At 44.1% G+C, this 12,603-nt stretch overlaps 1 protein-coding gene across 1 annotated transcript in view; it reads right to left on the minus strand.

Moving 5' to 3' along the window:
* T265_01396 (hypothetical protein) overlaps positions 1–12,603 on the minus strand; it is a gene marked incomplete at both ends in the record, with an annotated part of 130,863 nt that overhangs the window by 10,949 nt on the left and 107,311 nt on the right. The window contains 5 exons of the mRNA XM_009165422.1: positions 3,705–3,803; positions 3,840–3,918; positions 4,685–4,947; positions 10,425–10,749; positions 12,398–12,584. Coding sequence (XP_009163686.1) covers positions 3,705–3,803; positions 3,840–3,918; positions 4,685–4,947; positions 10,425–10,749; positions 12,398–12,584 — 953 coding nt within the window. The remainder of the gene's footprint in view (positions 1–3,704; positions 3,804–3,839; positions 3,919–4,684; positions 4,948–10,424; positions 10,750–12,397; positions 12,585–12,603) is intronic.

The following is a 12,603-nucleotide window of genomic DNA, read 5'->3' on the forward strand; positions in this document are numbered from 1 at the left end:
CATCGTGCTCTGCCTTTCTCGAACCTTTTTGGTTTTTGTGACGGTTTCTACTGCTCATGGTTTTCTCTCCTTGAGTTGATTGGTCGACTCACAATTTAAATTGCTCTGCGGTCCATTTCCTTAAGTTTGCTTGGTTGGTTACGGTCCCCTGTTTTATATAGTCATATTCTCCGCATTTGATCGGTTATTCAGATGTCTTTCTTTGTTGAGGCGTTCTTCATTATTTGTCCGCTTGCTCCTCTACGTGTCTCCTCTGGTTTCTTGTAGTTGCGCAGTTCTCTTGTTTTTAGCAATTGATAATTCGGGTCGGTTTCAACAGGTTTGTTGATGACTTTTTCGGCTTCTATGAATTGGCATCGTTTCTCTACTCTTGTTTAATTTAGTATGTGGATGTTGTTTTAGTCGAATTCGTGTCCATCCTAATGTTCGAGCGCAGAGACAAGTTTTCAGCAGCAGTGCAGCCTGATTAAGGGCTTCCTTCTTGTCGGTCTCATGTAAAGTTTGTCGCACGCTTCACCTGGATCTTTAGTGTGACGTTGGTTCCCGTCATTGAATCAGATTTCCCTTCAGTTTTTGACAGTGCACTTTGCAATGTGTTCGCCGGTTGGTAGGTCATCGTTGAATCATGCTGTCGTAACTGTCTTGCAATCAATTCCGAAAGGATTTCGACTCAATTTGAAGAGAGATTCGGGATCTTTGTGTTTCCGTTTTTTGACTGAGCGGAGTTGGGCTGTCTGAGGGTTCGGTAAATAAATCCTCTCGGGCATCCATTTCTTTGAAAAAAATAGATTTTGGGCTCCGCAGCGTTACGGTGTGTCGAAATCCGTCTGAAAATTGTCCCGACCAGTTTTGTTTGTGGCAGTTTGGGTGATTGTTGTGGTACCTGAGGGTTAAGTCAATATGCCTTACCCTTCTGCAAGCCAGTTTGCAATATTGTGACGCGGAAATATAAGAATATCAGCTTTCCATCATTTTATTCTTCCATTGTGAATCGTATGTCGACGAAAACGCTGATTTTCAGTTGGCTCGTTTGCTGTAGTTCAGTTCACCTGATAATTACGAAAGTATTGGCCAAGCACCGGATGGGGAGCTTAAGCTTGGTTACGGTCCCCTGTTTTATATAGTCATATTCTCCGCATTTGATCGGTTATTCAGATGTCTTTCTTTGTTGAGGCGTTCTTCATTATTTGTCCGCTTGCTCCTCTACGTGTCTCCTCTGGTTTCTTGTAGTTGCGCAGTTCTCTTGTTTTTAGCAATTGATAATTCGGGTCGGTTTCAACAGGTTTGTTGATGACTTTTTCGGCTTCTATGAATTGGCATCGTTTCTCTACTCTTGTTTAATTTAGTATGTGGATGTTGTTTTAGTCGAATTCGTGTCCATCCTAATGTTCGAGCGCAGAGACAAGTTTTCAGCAGCAGTGCAGCCTGATTAAGGGCTTCCTTCTTGTCGGTCTCATGTAAAGTTTGTCGCACGCTTCACCTGGATCTTTAGTGTGACGTTGGTTCCCGTCATTGAATCAGATTTCCCTTCAGTTTTTGACAGTGCACTTTGCAATGTGTTCGCCGGTTGGTAGGTCATCGTTGAATCATGCTGTCGTAACTGTCTTGCAATCAATTCCGAAAGGATTTCGACTCAATTTGAAGAGAGATTCGGGATCTTTGTGTTTCCGTTTTTTGACTGAGCGGAGTTGGGCTGTCTGAGGGTTCGGTAAATAAATCCTCTCGGGCATCCATTTCTTTGAAAAAAATAGATTTTGGGCTCCGCAGCGTTACGGTGTGTCGAAATCCGTCTGAAAATTGTCCCGACCAGTTTTGTTTGTGGCAGTTTGGGTGATTGTTGTGGTACCTGAGGGTTAAGTCAATATGCCTTACCCTTCTGCAAGCCAGTTTGCAATATTGTGACGCGGAAATATAAGAATATCAGCTTTCCATCATTTTATTCTTCCATTGTGAATCGTATGTCGACGAAAACGCTGATTTTCAGTTGGCTCGTTTGCTGTAGTTCAGTTCACCTGATAATTACGAAAGTATTGGCCAAGCACCGGATGGGGAGCTTAAGCGATTAGAGCACGAATTTACTGATCGGAAGGTCCGTGGTTCGAACTCGACATCTGTCTCTCGACTTCCCTGTCTAGGTTTGGGTAATCTGGCAGTATCCCAGCCCTCATGTTTCCTTCGGGTGGCAAGACAGCTAGGCACTGAAAGGGTGTTGCAACCGAATGGTTATTTATTCTCATTGAATCCATGTTTTGGCATTTATATCTGCCAGCACAACCCATTCGGGCTTATGCACTGCTATTTCTATCAAAAATTCTAAAATTTGAAATCCAATCGGTGCTCCCTGAAGTTGTCCAAACTACACTTCATTGGATTCGAAAAATATTTTCAGACACGAGTTTAGCAGTTCAAGGCGGTCTTTTTCCACGAAGCAATTTGATAAGTCGTGGCTAGTCCTGTTGGTGGAGCTGAGGTCTATAACAGAAGTACCGTTCAGCAGTAGCGCTCTCTCTATAGCTGCCTAGCTGTGATGCTAGTCAAATTAAGCAAGACGGCTGAGATACTACCATGCTGTCCTAGCCTAAACAACGGCAGTCGAGATGTCGGGGTTGGGTTCGAACCACGGACCCTCCAGTAGGCGAGTTTACGCCTTAACCACTGAGCTATCTCATAGGCTGATTTCCATAGATCTGAACAACAAGAGACCACCATTTCATCCTCTCCGATGTTTTTTCATTCATCAATCTTTCCATTAAATTGTCTTGTTATGTTGAGCGAATATTGAGATGTGTCTCATCTTCATCCACACTCCCTTTGAAAGATCGTAGATTGGTGTCTCTGAGAGTGGTACGGTTGGTGTTGCTTATTTATATACTTTCGGTAGTCGGTATAGCTCAGTCTTGAGCTCTTCTTATTCAATATTCTTCTGAGATCCTTTACAGGTCTTGGAGTTTTTTTTGGTTCTTACAGATTTCGTTCGCCAGTTTTTCGCCTTGATGTTCCTTCAGGTGATTATGAATAGTCGTGTCATTGAGTAGACCTTTTGCCTTATTGATATAGGCCGGTTTGTCCACGATGACCCCCGGGCGTTTTCATTGCTTCTCTTACTGCTCAAGAGAGACTCGAATGTTCTGTTGCGCGCGATTGCTGGGACGATGGACTGTCAGAGTTGCTGTCGAGTGTCCTGACTAGGTCCGATGACCACATTGGCGCTTCCGGCTAGCTAATTACTTTCGATTCGTGATATCTTCAAAGTTTAAATCGGGACGTAACACACTAATCATAAGGTTGTTTAAAGCACTTCTCCCGTGAAGACCAAACTGATATGCGAATGAGTGTACTTGTTAAAACTGAGACCTCTTTCTAACACGTTCTGTTTTATTTTTGTAAGCTGTCCGCTAGTTTGGTTGTTTATCCATGCATTGTAATTGTTTTCCTTTTGGTTCCCAAGCCGCCTAGAAAATTGGTTTAGCAGACAAGACTTCTTGCGTTCAACAATAGTAACCTGATTTCCTAGATGAAAATCACCCTTGCCCGAGAACTGATTTCACGTCCAGTGAACAAAAATATGTTACCCATACACCCAGAAAGATTGTATGTTCAGGCATTAGCCAATCGAACTAGACGAAGGATAGTCTTGACAGATGAGTGCCCTCCACAGGAAATGTACCAGAATAACTAGTTCAGCTCACAAAAGTCAGACACACCTGATACGGAAGTTGACGGTCAGTGTATCGAAAGGATATTGTATCCATGTGATTGCCCAACTCGGCCATCTTCAACCTGTTCATGGAGTCGTAGCTGAACTGGTAGTTGGCGTTGACCCAACTCACGGTACTCACCTGGCCGTTACTGAAAAGAAGAAAATCACGAAGGCATCGTTTGGAGACACTGGAACTGTACTGTAGATAGAAAGGTGTACTACAAGTGCACAATAGTGATAACAGTGACAATCACTAGTAGTAGACTAATAAACCAAATTAGTACCCTCTTCGCAATCCGTTTGTGTAGAGGTTATTCCCATCAGTACCATTGTAAGATGTAGGAGCTATCCCTTTTAACGAATGTTAGAAACATCTGAAACGAGACTGACTGTCACCCAAGTGACGAAGATGTCAGTTATTGGAACTTCGTGTAATAAGCTCGCGTGATCGCCATCAGCAATTGGTTTCATGTAAAATCCAGGTAAAGCGTTTCTCTAGAATTCCAGAATTCGACAAGGCATCCCAAAAGTCACCTGTTCTGTGTTAGTGAACAGTTTTGAGTCTATTTACAGTCGGTCGATACAGACACACAGATAAAAGTCACGATATCAGATTTCCAAACATCTGAATAACAAACCTGTCTGTAATAGACGTGATTATCGGGAAGAATTAAAGTCGACGTGCGAGTGATGACCTTAGACTTTTGATGAGGAAGGGTTGCATCTGAATGATGTCTGGAGGGGATTTCTTTGTAGTTGGCAACCTCTCAGAATATACCAAAGACAAGCAAAAACCGCATGGTACCGTATTAGTCTTGATTAGGGAAAGGCTTATCTAGAGGGACATCGAACTTTTCTTAGTTTTTTATATATTCATTTCACAGGGTAGTAAATTATAAATTATAGTAAAGTATAGTAAAATAATAAATTATAGTAAATTATAAAAACCACAGCTGAGGACCTCACGTGATCCGTAAGACGTACCTGGTGTAAGCTACACCGAGAGGAGCCGGGCCGGAAAGGCTGGGATCAGGTCGGATATCATCCCGATCGTCTCGATCAGTAATGCGAAAGTCGCGCCGACGCGAATCTTGCCAACTGACAGTTGTGGAGGCGTTGAAATTCATTGGTTGGAAATTATCATTGTAAACCACTTGGAGTAAAACGCGCCCGGTGGACGCATGGTGGTATGTTTCCAACTGACGTGCCCAATCAAATTTGACGTATATGACATCATGCCCGTTGACCTATTGACGAGACCAGAGGTGAAAACAGTGTGAATTTTATGGAACAGGTGCCCTTGAAACAATACCATTGTCAACAGGACCGTCACCACGCCCAACGCGTACGGATGAAGGCACAGTAATAGGTGCCAGGTTGCGAATGGAATAACTCGGGAACAGAATACCAAATTCTAAAAGTACCGGATATCGTGCATCCGAAAACAATCAAGTGCAAAACGTGGGTGGTGGTATATGGGAAAAAGTGCCACAGCTGTTCCTCGGTGTTCTGCTGAGTCAAATTGGCATTAGGTTACCGATTCATGAGTGGGCAGCGACATCGGGCTATCCTTCCTGCTGTCAGCGATTGACACACCTGACCAGTCAGCGGAATTGGCGTATAGACTAAGACAAGCCAAACGCACGTTTGACAGCCGACAACGGTCGATGAGTAAGCCGAATGAGTAATACACTGTTACTAGCCAAAAATCGTACCCAAAGGTCAGGCAAACAAGAATTCAAGAAAAGCATGCGGGGGTTTCGGGTGATACAGAAATGGCGTGAATCGCGTCTTTCGAATATCCAGAAAATACTTTAGTAAGGGTGTTTGGTTTTATAAGTGAATAGGATTTACCTAAGATAGGGGTGAAGATGGAACAGTGGGGCGCTAGACCAACACAAGGAAGGTCAAAATTCAATGTTACGGGACTTGTCCTTTTACAGGCACTGAGTTTCGTGGACCCTTTAGACTTAATGGCAAAAATAAGGAACAGAGTAGGTCCTCACTCTGACGACTTCTACTGTGGTATCATCGCAAGCAGGAAACTAATGAATGTTAAGGCACTCGTCCGTTGCTACTTTCGAACTGCGAACATCTCGGTCTGAGCCACTTGCTTTTGAACACATAGAGAAGGCTTTGATCGATTTACTGCAGTGACCTCACTAGACTTTAGGGGACGTGACTTTCGACGGTATAGTTACGGAGTACAGAGGCGGGATCAGCTTGATGGCCTGTGAAGATATGTCTGGCTATAGGTGACTGTGGTGTTTTCATGTCAATTCCAGTCGCACTGTATGTCCACTTTAATGGTGAGCTAAGCGTTGCGCTCCTATTGTTACTGTATCATCCCTTTTGAAAAGGATGTGTGTGCTTTCTGGATTTAATTCTCTCGTTACTGTCCCATTGAAACGCGAGGGATAGCCATTTCGACAAAACACTAGTTAGTGCGTTGAAAATTCTTGGACAGCCGTTCTTGGGGCTCGTCAAATAGACGCATTTCCCGGATTTAGGTCAATTTCAGTTCTTATCTGAATGCTAATTTTACGCAAATGGAGATACACTTATTTGCGACTAAGCTTCGTGTTGACGGGATATTCAGGTGACAACTAGCTGAATCTCAAATCGTTTGTAATAATATTCGCAATAAGTTTGTGAGCACTTCCAGATTCCGGGTGACGCACTCCTGTGAAGGAATCCGACATGTTCTTGTGAACGTTGTTTTTGCCATGTTCCACCCGTACTAGAGCTGAACTGACCGTGAAGGTTTCTTGTAAATATTACGTATAACGGTCCCCAGTTGTATCAAGATGTCCAAGCATGACAAAGAGTTATTAGCTTTCTACCCGTGTGTTACCAAATTTAAGTGAAGACTGTTCATACTTTGAACGAACTGCCGCACGTGTTTCACATGCTTGGCTATCACCAAATTGTCATCTACGCAGAGCTGATTGAAGGCGAAACTCCGAATTCACTCCGTCAACTGCGTCTCTCGATTCTTCATCTTGAGTAATCGGTTAAAACTGCACCCAGTGAGCATCGCTACGCTGTTAGTTTGTTGCTAAGCTGACGTGGACCGCAGTTGATGTGGTCACGTGGTGAGATCAATTCGCGGGTTGATCTGCCGCTAGGGCGCTGATACAAGACTGGGAAAACTCGCACCATTAGCACTTGCGTTTAACGACTGATTGAGCCGATGGGTGCATTTGTGTGTCCCCGAAGGTGAATCAGCTAAACCGCGTCTTTATTTACCTTACAATACAACCCCACAACATCACCAACTGTCAAGAAATTGTGGATTCAGTTCAGTAGGTAAGAGGATTCGCAAGCGACAACCGCGGTGCAATAAGGTGCGTGGATGATACAGTTGCAATGATTGGACCTGACAACAACCACGCGCCGGGAAGACAAAAACGGAGAGAACGCACCACTTGGTAAGCTTAGTTTAGGGTGGGGAAGCACAACTAGTGGATAGGAAACGATGGTAATCGTTTTTTTTTAAATGATCTGTGCGGCAGACGGAACCCAACCAATGGGAAATGGGAGCAAGGTGGTGAACACAAAGGATGGAGACGGGAAAAGTAACTGATCCGCGCAGTGTCCACTGGTTCAGTGCAAGCTTTTCCACTAAAGCGCACAAAAGAAACGTGAAGACGATTGGCAGAACAACGGCGTGAACTCGTAAGCCCACACATCACACAAGAAGGCAGAACATAAGCACAAGGGATATACAATTGACCAAAACAGACGAAATAACGGAACCGATGGCACACAATCTGTAACAAGGAGGAAGTGAACGCAAACGAAGGATGTGTAAGGATAAGTTAGATGTGTCCGGACAAGGCCATGATTTGCTACTGCAACAAAGATAAACGGGTAGAAGTACTGGCGAGAGAACAGTCTGGCCGATGAATTCTCACAATGTGTGGGAATCAGGTTAACAAGGGTAAACAAACCCAACAGTTTTCCGACATCTGTTGTCTCAGTTCTGCTGCTGACAGCCAACCAATTTATTTCAGTCCGGTGAAGGAGCGAAACAGTACACACCTAGGTCGATGGATGACATGACAACAAAGTCGAAAATTCGCACACGCATGCAACGCTCACGTATCCCACACCCCACCGCCGGTCAACAGCGGTGCAGGAGGGGCGAAGCGTATATTTAAGAGGCCGCTAAGCGAAACAAGCCGTTTCTTGAGCATATACTGTGATGATACCTCGCACCAGGTGAAAATCTCTATAAAGGACCAACACTACATATCAAAACTACGTCATACACAGGATGCGTCAGAAAAACATCTCACTCTAGACGGAACATCACAGTTTTCATCACATTTTTTGTCGAAAAGCAGGCGCGAAGCAACTTCAACTCGATAGTCCAACTGTGACTGCTACATACCTATCAGCTGACTGAATGAAGGGGTAGTTACGTGAAAGGTACTAAGACAGTTGTAGAGTCTGGATGTCATTGCACATGAGGTAGAAGCGAAGTGGCCGCGGCTCGGGTCGTTAAAAACCTCGAATGATGGCTGAAACACCTACAGAATCCCATACTGAGCCAAATGAGTTGGCTGGTAAAATACAGGATGGTTTTGGTTGGCGTCAGCTTATCAACGCCAAAATACGACTAGACTTTCCCCTGCACTGGTTCGCTACATTCCCCGTTTATGTAAAGCATTAGTAGTAGGCAACAAAGCTTCCTCACTTGCCTGGGGAGCTAAAACTTCGAACTCCCAATTTTCAGCATTCTCAGCACAAAAATGGCATTCGTGATTCGTGTAACATGAATGTGCGTGGCATCCAGACCAATCCATAGTGTGTGCATATCCATTCGAAATTCGATCAATCATGAACCCACATGGTTTCACGCAGACTAAATTTATGCATAAACCGCACTGGATATAGGTTGCTGACATCCATTATGGCATTCAACAGATAGAGTACATCACACACTCCAAAAAGCTGACTTTAATTAACGGTTCAGAAAACTCATCGGAGTCTCTAGACTCAGGAAGTTCATCAGAATAAATCCAGCAATTCCAACAGAAGTATGCATATTTTTCGCCTAACTACTAGTGTAATGGTGATACTACTGATGGGGAGGCACGCGAGTAGTATGTGTTGTTCATGGAATTTCGCTTTGCGTCTTTTGAAAAGGGGAGATCTGTTGCGGAATTCGTGGAATCACTTCGTGACATTTGCTTGGATTTGAGCGAGGAATTATTGGAGTCAATGAATCTCCAGTTTTTGTAAATAAGATGCAAATTAGAGTTTTGCTTCCCTGTCCAATAGTCTGTAACTGGTCAGTTGACACTTCCTTATTAATAACTCCGCAGCGAAGGCCTTCTTCCTTTCACTTGTAGACGGTTCGGACTGGTCGGCTGCGCGGCAAAACCTGTTTCAACATGAAGTTCTTTAGTGATATCTGGCTTTCTTGTCACTGCATGTTACTGCATCGAGCTAAGTCAAGATAATTCCTGCTTTACCTAGTGACGTGGTCGATTTTCCCCGGTTCGGACTGGTCGGCTGCGCGGCAAAAACTGTTTCAATATGAAGTTATTTAGTGATATTTGGCTTTCTTGTCACTGCATGTTACTGTATCGAGCTAAGTCAAGATAATTCCCGCTTCACCTGGTGACGTGGTCGACTTTCCGGTACCTTTAGGTTATTGGGGGTTTTGAATGAAGGTAACAGTAGGGACGTATTATTGGATGAAAGCAGAATACTGATGAAATTCAGGCACGACCTACTACAATCTGTTATGACTGCGATAGAAGGTGGGAATTTTTGTCTCCAAACTGCAACCGTTGAGAGCACAAAAAGTGTGACAAAACTAAGTATACCGGAGCAATGACTCAGTTGCTATGGGGTGTCAGTGCTCACGGCTCTGGCGAAAGTGCAGAGTAGGAGGCCAAAGTCGCCCTCTGAAGAGTTTTTGAGAGTAGCGATGATGAGAAATGATTAGTACTGATTGTTTGGGAAGATAAGAGAGAACTAAGATGTTCCGTCAAACACATCTATGTTTACACACAGTCGAGAGGTTATAGCACTCTCTTCAGTATCCACTCCATGGATTGGCCGTTTCCTACCAGATCCGTAAGTGGACCATGTAGTGTTTACTGACTGGTTGTTTGGTGCCGCCATGAGGTCACTTGTTGAGAATTCATCTTTATGTGTATAGAGCTTCCCTTGACTTGAGCTGAGAATTACCGGAGTTCTTTTGACTCTCTTCTGGGAGACTGGACTTGACAAGCGTTTGGATTATTTAAGATGGGCAAGGTGGGTGCATAAGTAGAGTCTGAAAACTATTTATCTGGGTATTGATCTGAAGAAACTCACAGGCTCACATCGATGATTATCTGGCTAAATATATGCACACTTAACTGGGTTCTCCTTCGGCCAGCACTTCACTAGCCGATGACGAATAGAGCTTAGGCTGATTTTTTGTAGAGTTAAGGCCCAGTTACAAATGAAGGTGGCGCTGTGTAGGGATTCGTGAATCTCTCGTCTACGATCGTTAAGGGATAAACATGACTTGGCACATGATGTGGCATTCCTAAAACCAACTCTATTTAAGACTTCGCTAAACACCTCTTGTGGATGTGAACAGTTTTCTTCGGTACGGCAGCGGAGCTAGAAAGGTGGGTACAAAACTAGAATCTTTCGTTAACTATTCAGCAATCTCCACAATGGATTATGCGGCAAAAATGATAGGAAGAATACTCACCACTAGCTTTTTCTGGTATTGCCACTCGAACCTCGCACCAGAGTCTGATTTGAAACCAGAAAGTGCCAATGTGCCCGTGGGATGAGAAAAGGATGTTTGGCGTCGGGCCAGATGCCTAGCACCTACCGTTAATGAACGTGAAACACGCCGTCCTAGCGCTTGTGTGGCGAGTTCCTCAGAAAGGGTTGCTTGGCGAATGAACCGTCGAGATTCTGATGGGGTCCCTTGTGAATTTAAGGCGAAAGTCCATACGACCCTATGTACGGGAGGGAAATAGGTGGGCGCGGTATCGATAAAAAAATAAGAGGTGTATGTTTTCAAGTGGCTGAGGGAAATCACATACAGCTCTGGTAGCTGAGTATGCAAAACTCGTTCACATCAGGGCTAACTGAGAAGTATCACCTTAGTGCTCTAAAAGGAGAGCCAAACGCGGAGGATCCAACTGATCACCCCTTGACCTGCAACTAGATCACACATTCAACTTAAGCCATCCTCTTCCTAAGTGCTCTAGTTTTAGCGTGAGAAATCAGGTCTAGACACAACAGAAAGGCAGAACTGACTACTCTTCGAATTCGTCCGTTTTACCAAGGTCGCTTCACAACACATTAGGGAGACGGGACGGACCAAACGGATGATAGGTTTGTGACGTCCGCGAGTTCAAATGTATGTCGAGCTGACTGGGAATCCAAGTAGTTCTAGGGATACAATAGGATACAGGATTTTACTTGACAAAGGCAGTCACGTTTGGGTATGTAGATAGCCAAGCGGTTGGGGCGCGTGATCCGAAACCAATCTCAGCTTATTAGTTAACTAGTCTTGGGTAAGCTGGTATTGTCTCAGCACCTTCGTATCCCTTGCGTCACATAACAACTAGGCTTCGAAGGAGTGCCCGAGCTGGACAATTGTTCATTAGGTGGCTCCAAAAACGCCCGAAACAAATCAAAACCTGCAAATAAATAAGACTATAGGAATGGAAGGTTGAATCCTTCCTCGAACCGATTTTTGTTTTGGATTGATTATGACGCATGGAATCCGTAAGTAAACAATAATTATGTCTAACCTGTGTGTTTTAACATAGGATATGTGAGATAGCTATAGAGTCTTTCATAAAAATACACTAAAGAAATGGTAAAAAACTTCTCTCGTGGTGTCGATCAACGACATGTGTGCGTGCTACGTATGAGTAGCTCAGCAAGCGGCATCACCAACCGCATGCAGTAACCCTATGCAATGAACTGCAGTCTGAACAAGATCGAGGGAAACAGTAAGCTATGGGCCAACGGTTCTCAATACTTCTGTCTACTCCATTACTTTCTTAACATCTAGCAACTGTCTGATACTTGCATGTTGTAAGTCACTTCATTCTGAATTTGTTTAGCAGAGAACCTGGGATGCTGACTCTCCTTCAGCTATTTTACAACGCAGAGGAGAATCTATTGTAAGAACCCGATGTAAGTGAGAGAATAAACACTAGAAACTGAAGTCAAAATTGCGACTACTCGATCACGATACTGGTGTTTCATAAGCGCTACCCCAAGCCACAACACCTATGCGCTTGAACTCCTTCGACATGTCTTTGTCGAATGGGGAAACAGTAGAAAACTGTTGGCCTGCTACGCGGGTCCGTTTCATAACAACCGACCAGGAGTCTGCATCCGGATGTGATTTTGAATAATTGTCATAGAGAAAGAGCTTTGAGTACTTATCAAATGGTGCAGACAAGTCAATTCGGGAGAGTTGCATGGCCTTCCTCGTACTAGCAACGATACATTACGATAAATGGTAACATTACAAGTGCAGATTTTCCCAGGATAAATTACATTATGGACCGCAACCCTTTCATCGCCTGTTTCCACAGTTATGAATGATGCCAATGTGGAAAAAATGTTTGACATAAGCCGAAAAATGCTGTGTAGTTATTGGACGCTAAAATAGGCAAGAGTTTCCCTACGGGAAAAAGTCCAGTTACTTACGAGTTTTGCAATGAGGCCAAACCCTTTCGGTCCGGAAGGCGTAAATGCCGGGCCAGATGAACGGGCCGATCGGAGCCGGCTATTGACAGGTAGACTTGACTAAGCTGAGCAACCCATCGATCATTGGGTTCACCGTAGACCAGTTGTACAGGATAATGTGACAGATCCACTTGGCGATTCAACAAAGCTGAAAGAACAAGGGGGTG

The sequence above is a fragment of the Opisthorchis viverrini genome (genome assembly GCF_000715545.1).
Source record: "Opisthorchis viverrini unplaced genomic scaffold opera_v5_15, whole genome shotgun sequence".
NCBI classification, from domain to species: domain Eukaryota; kingdom Metazoa; phylum Platyhelminthes; class Trematoda; order Opisthorchiida; family Opisthorchiidae; genus Opisthorchis; species Opisthorchis viverrini.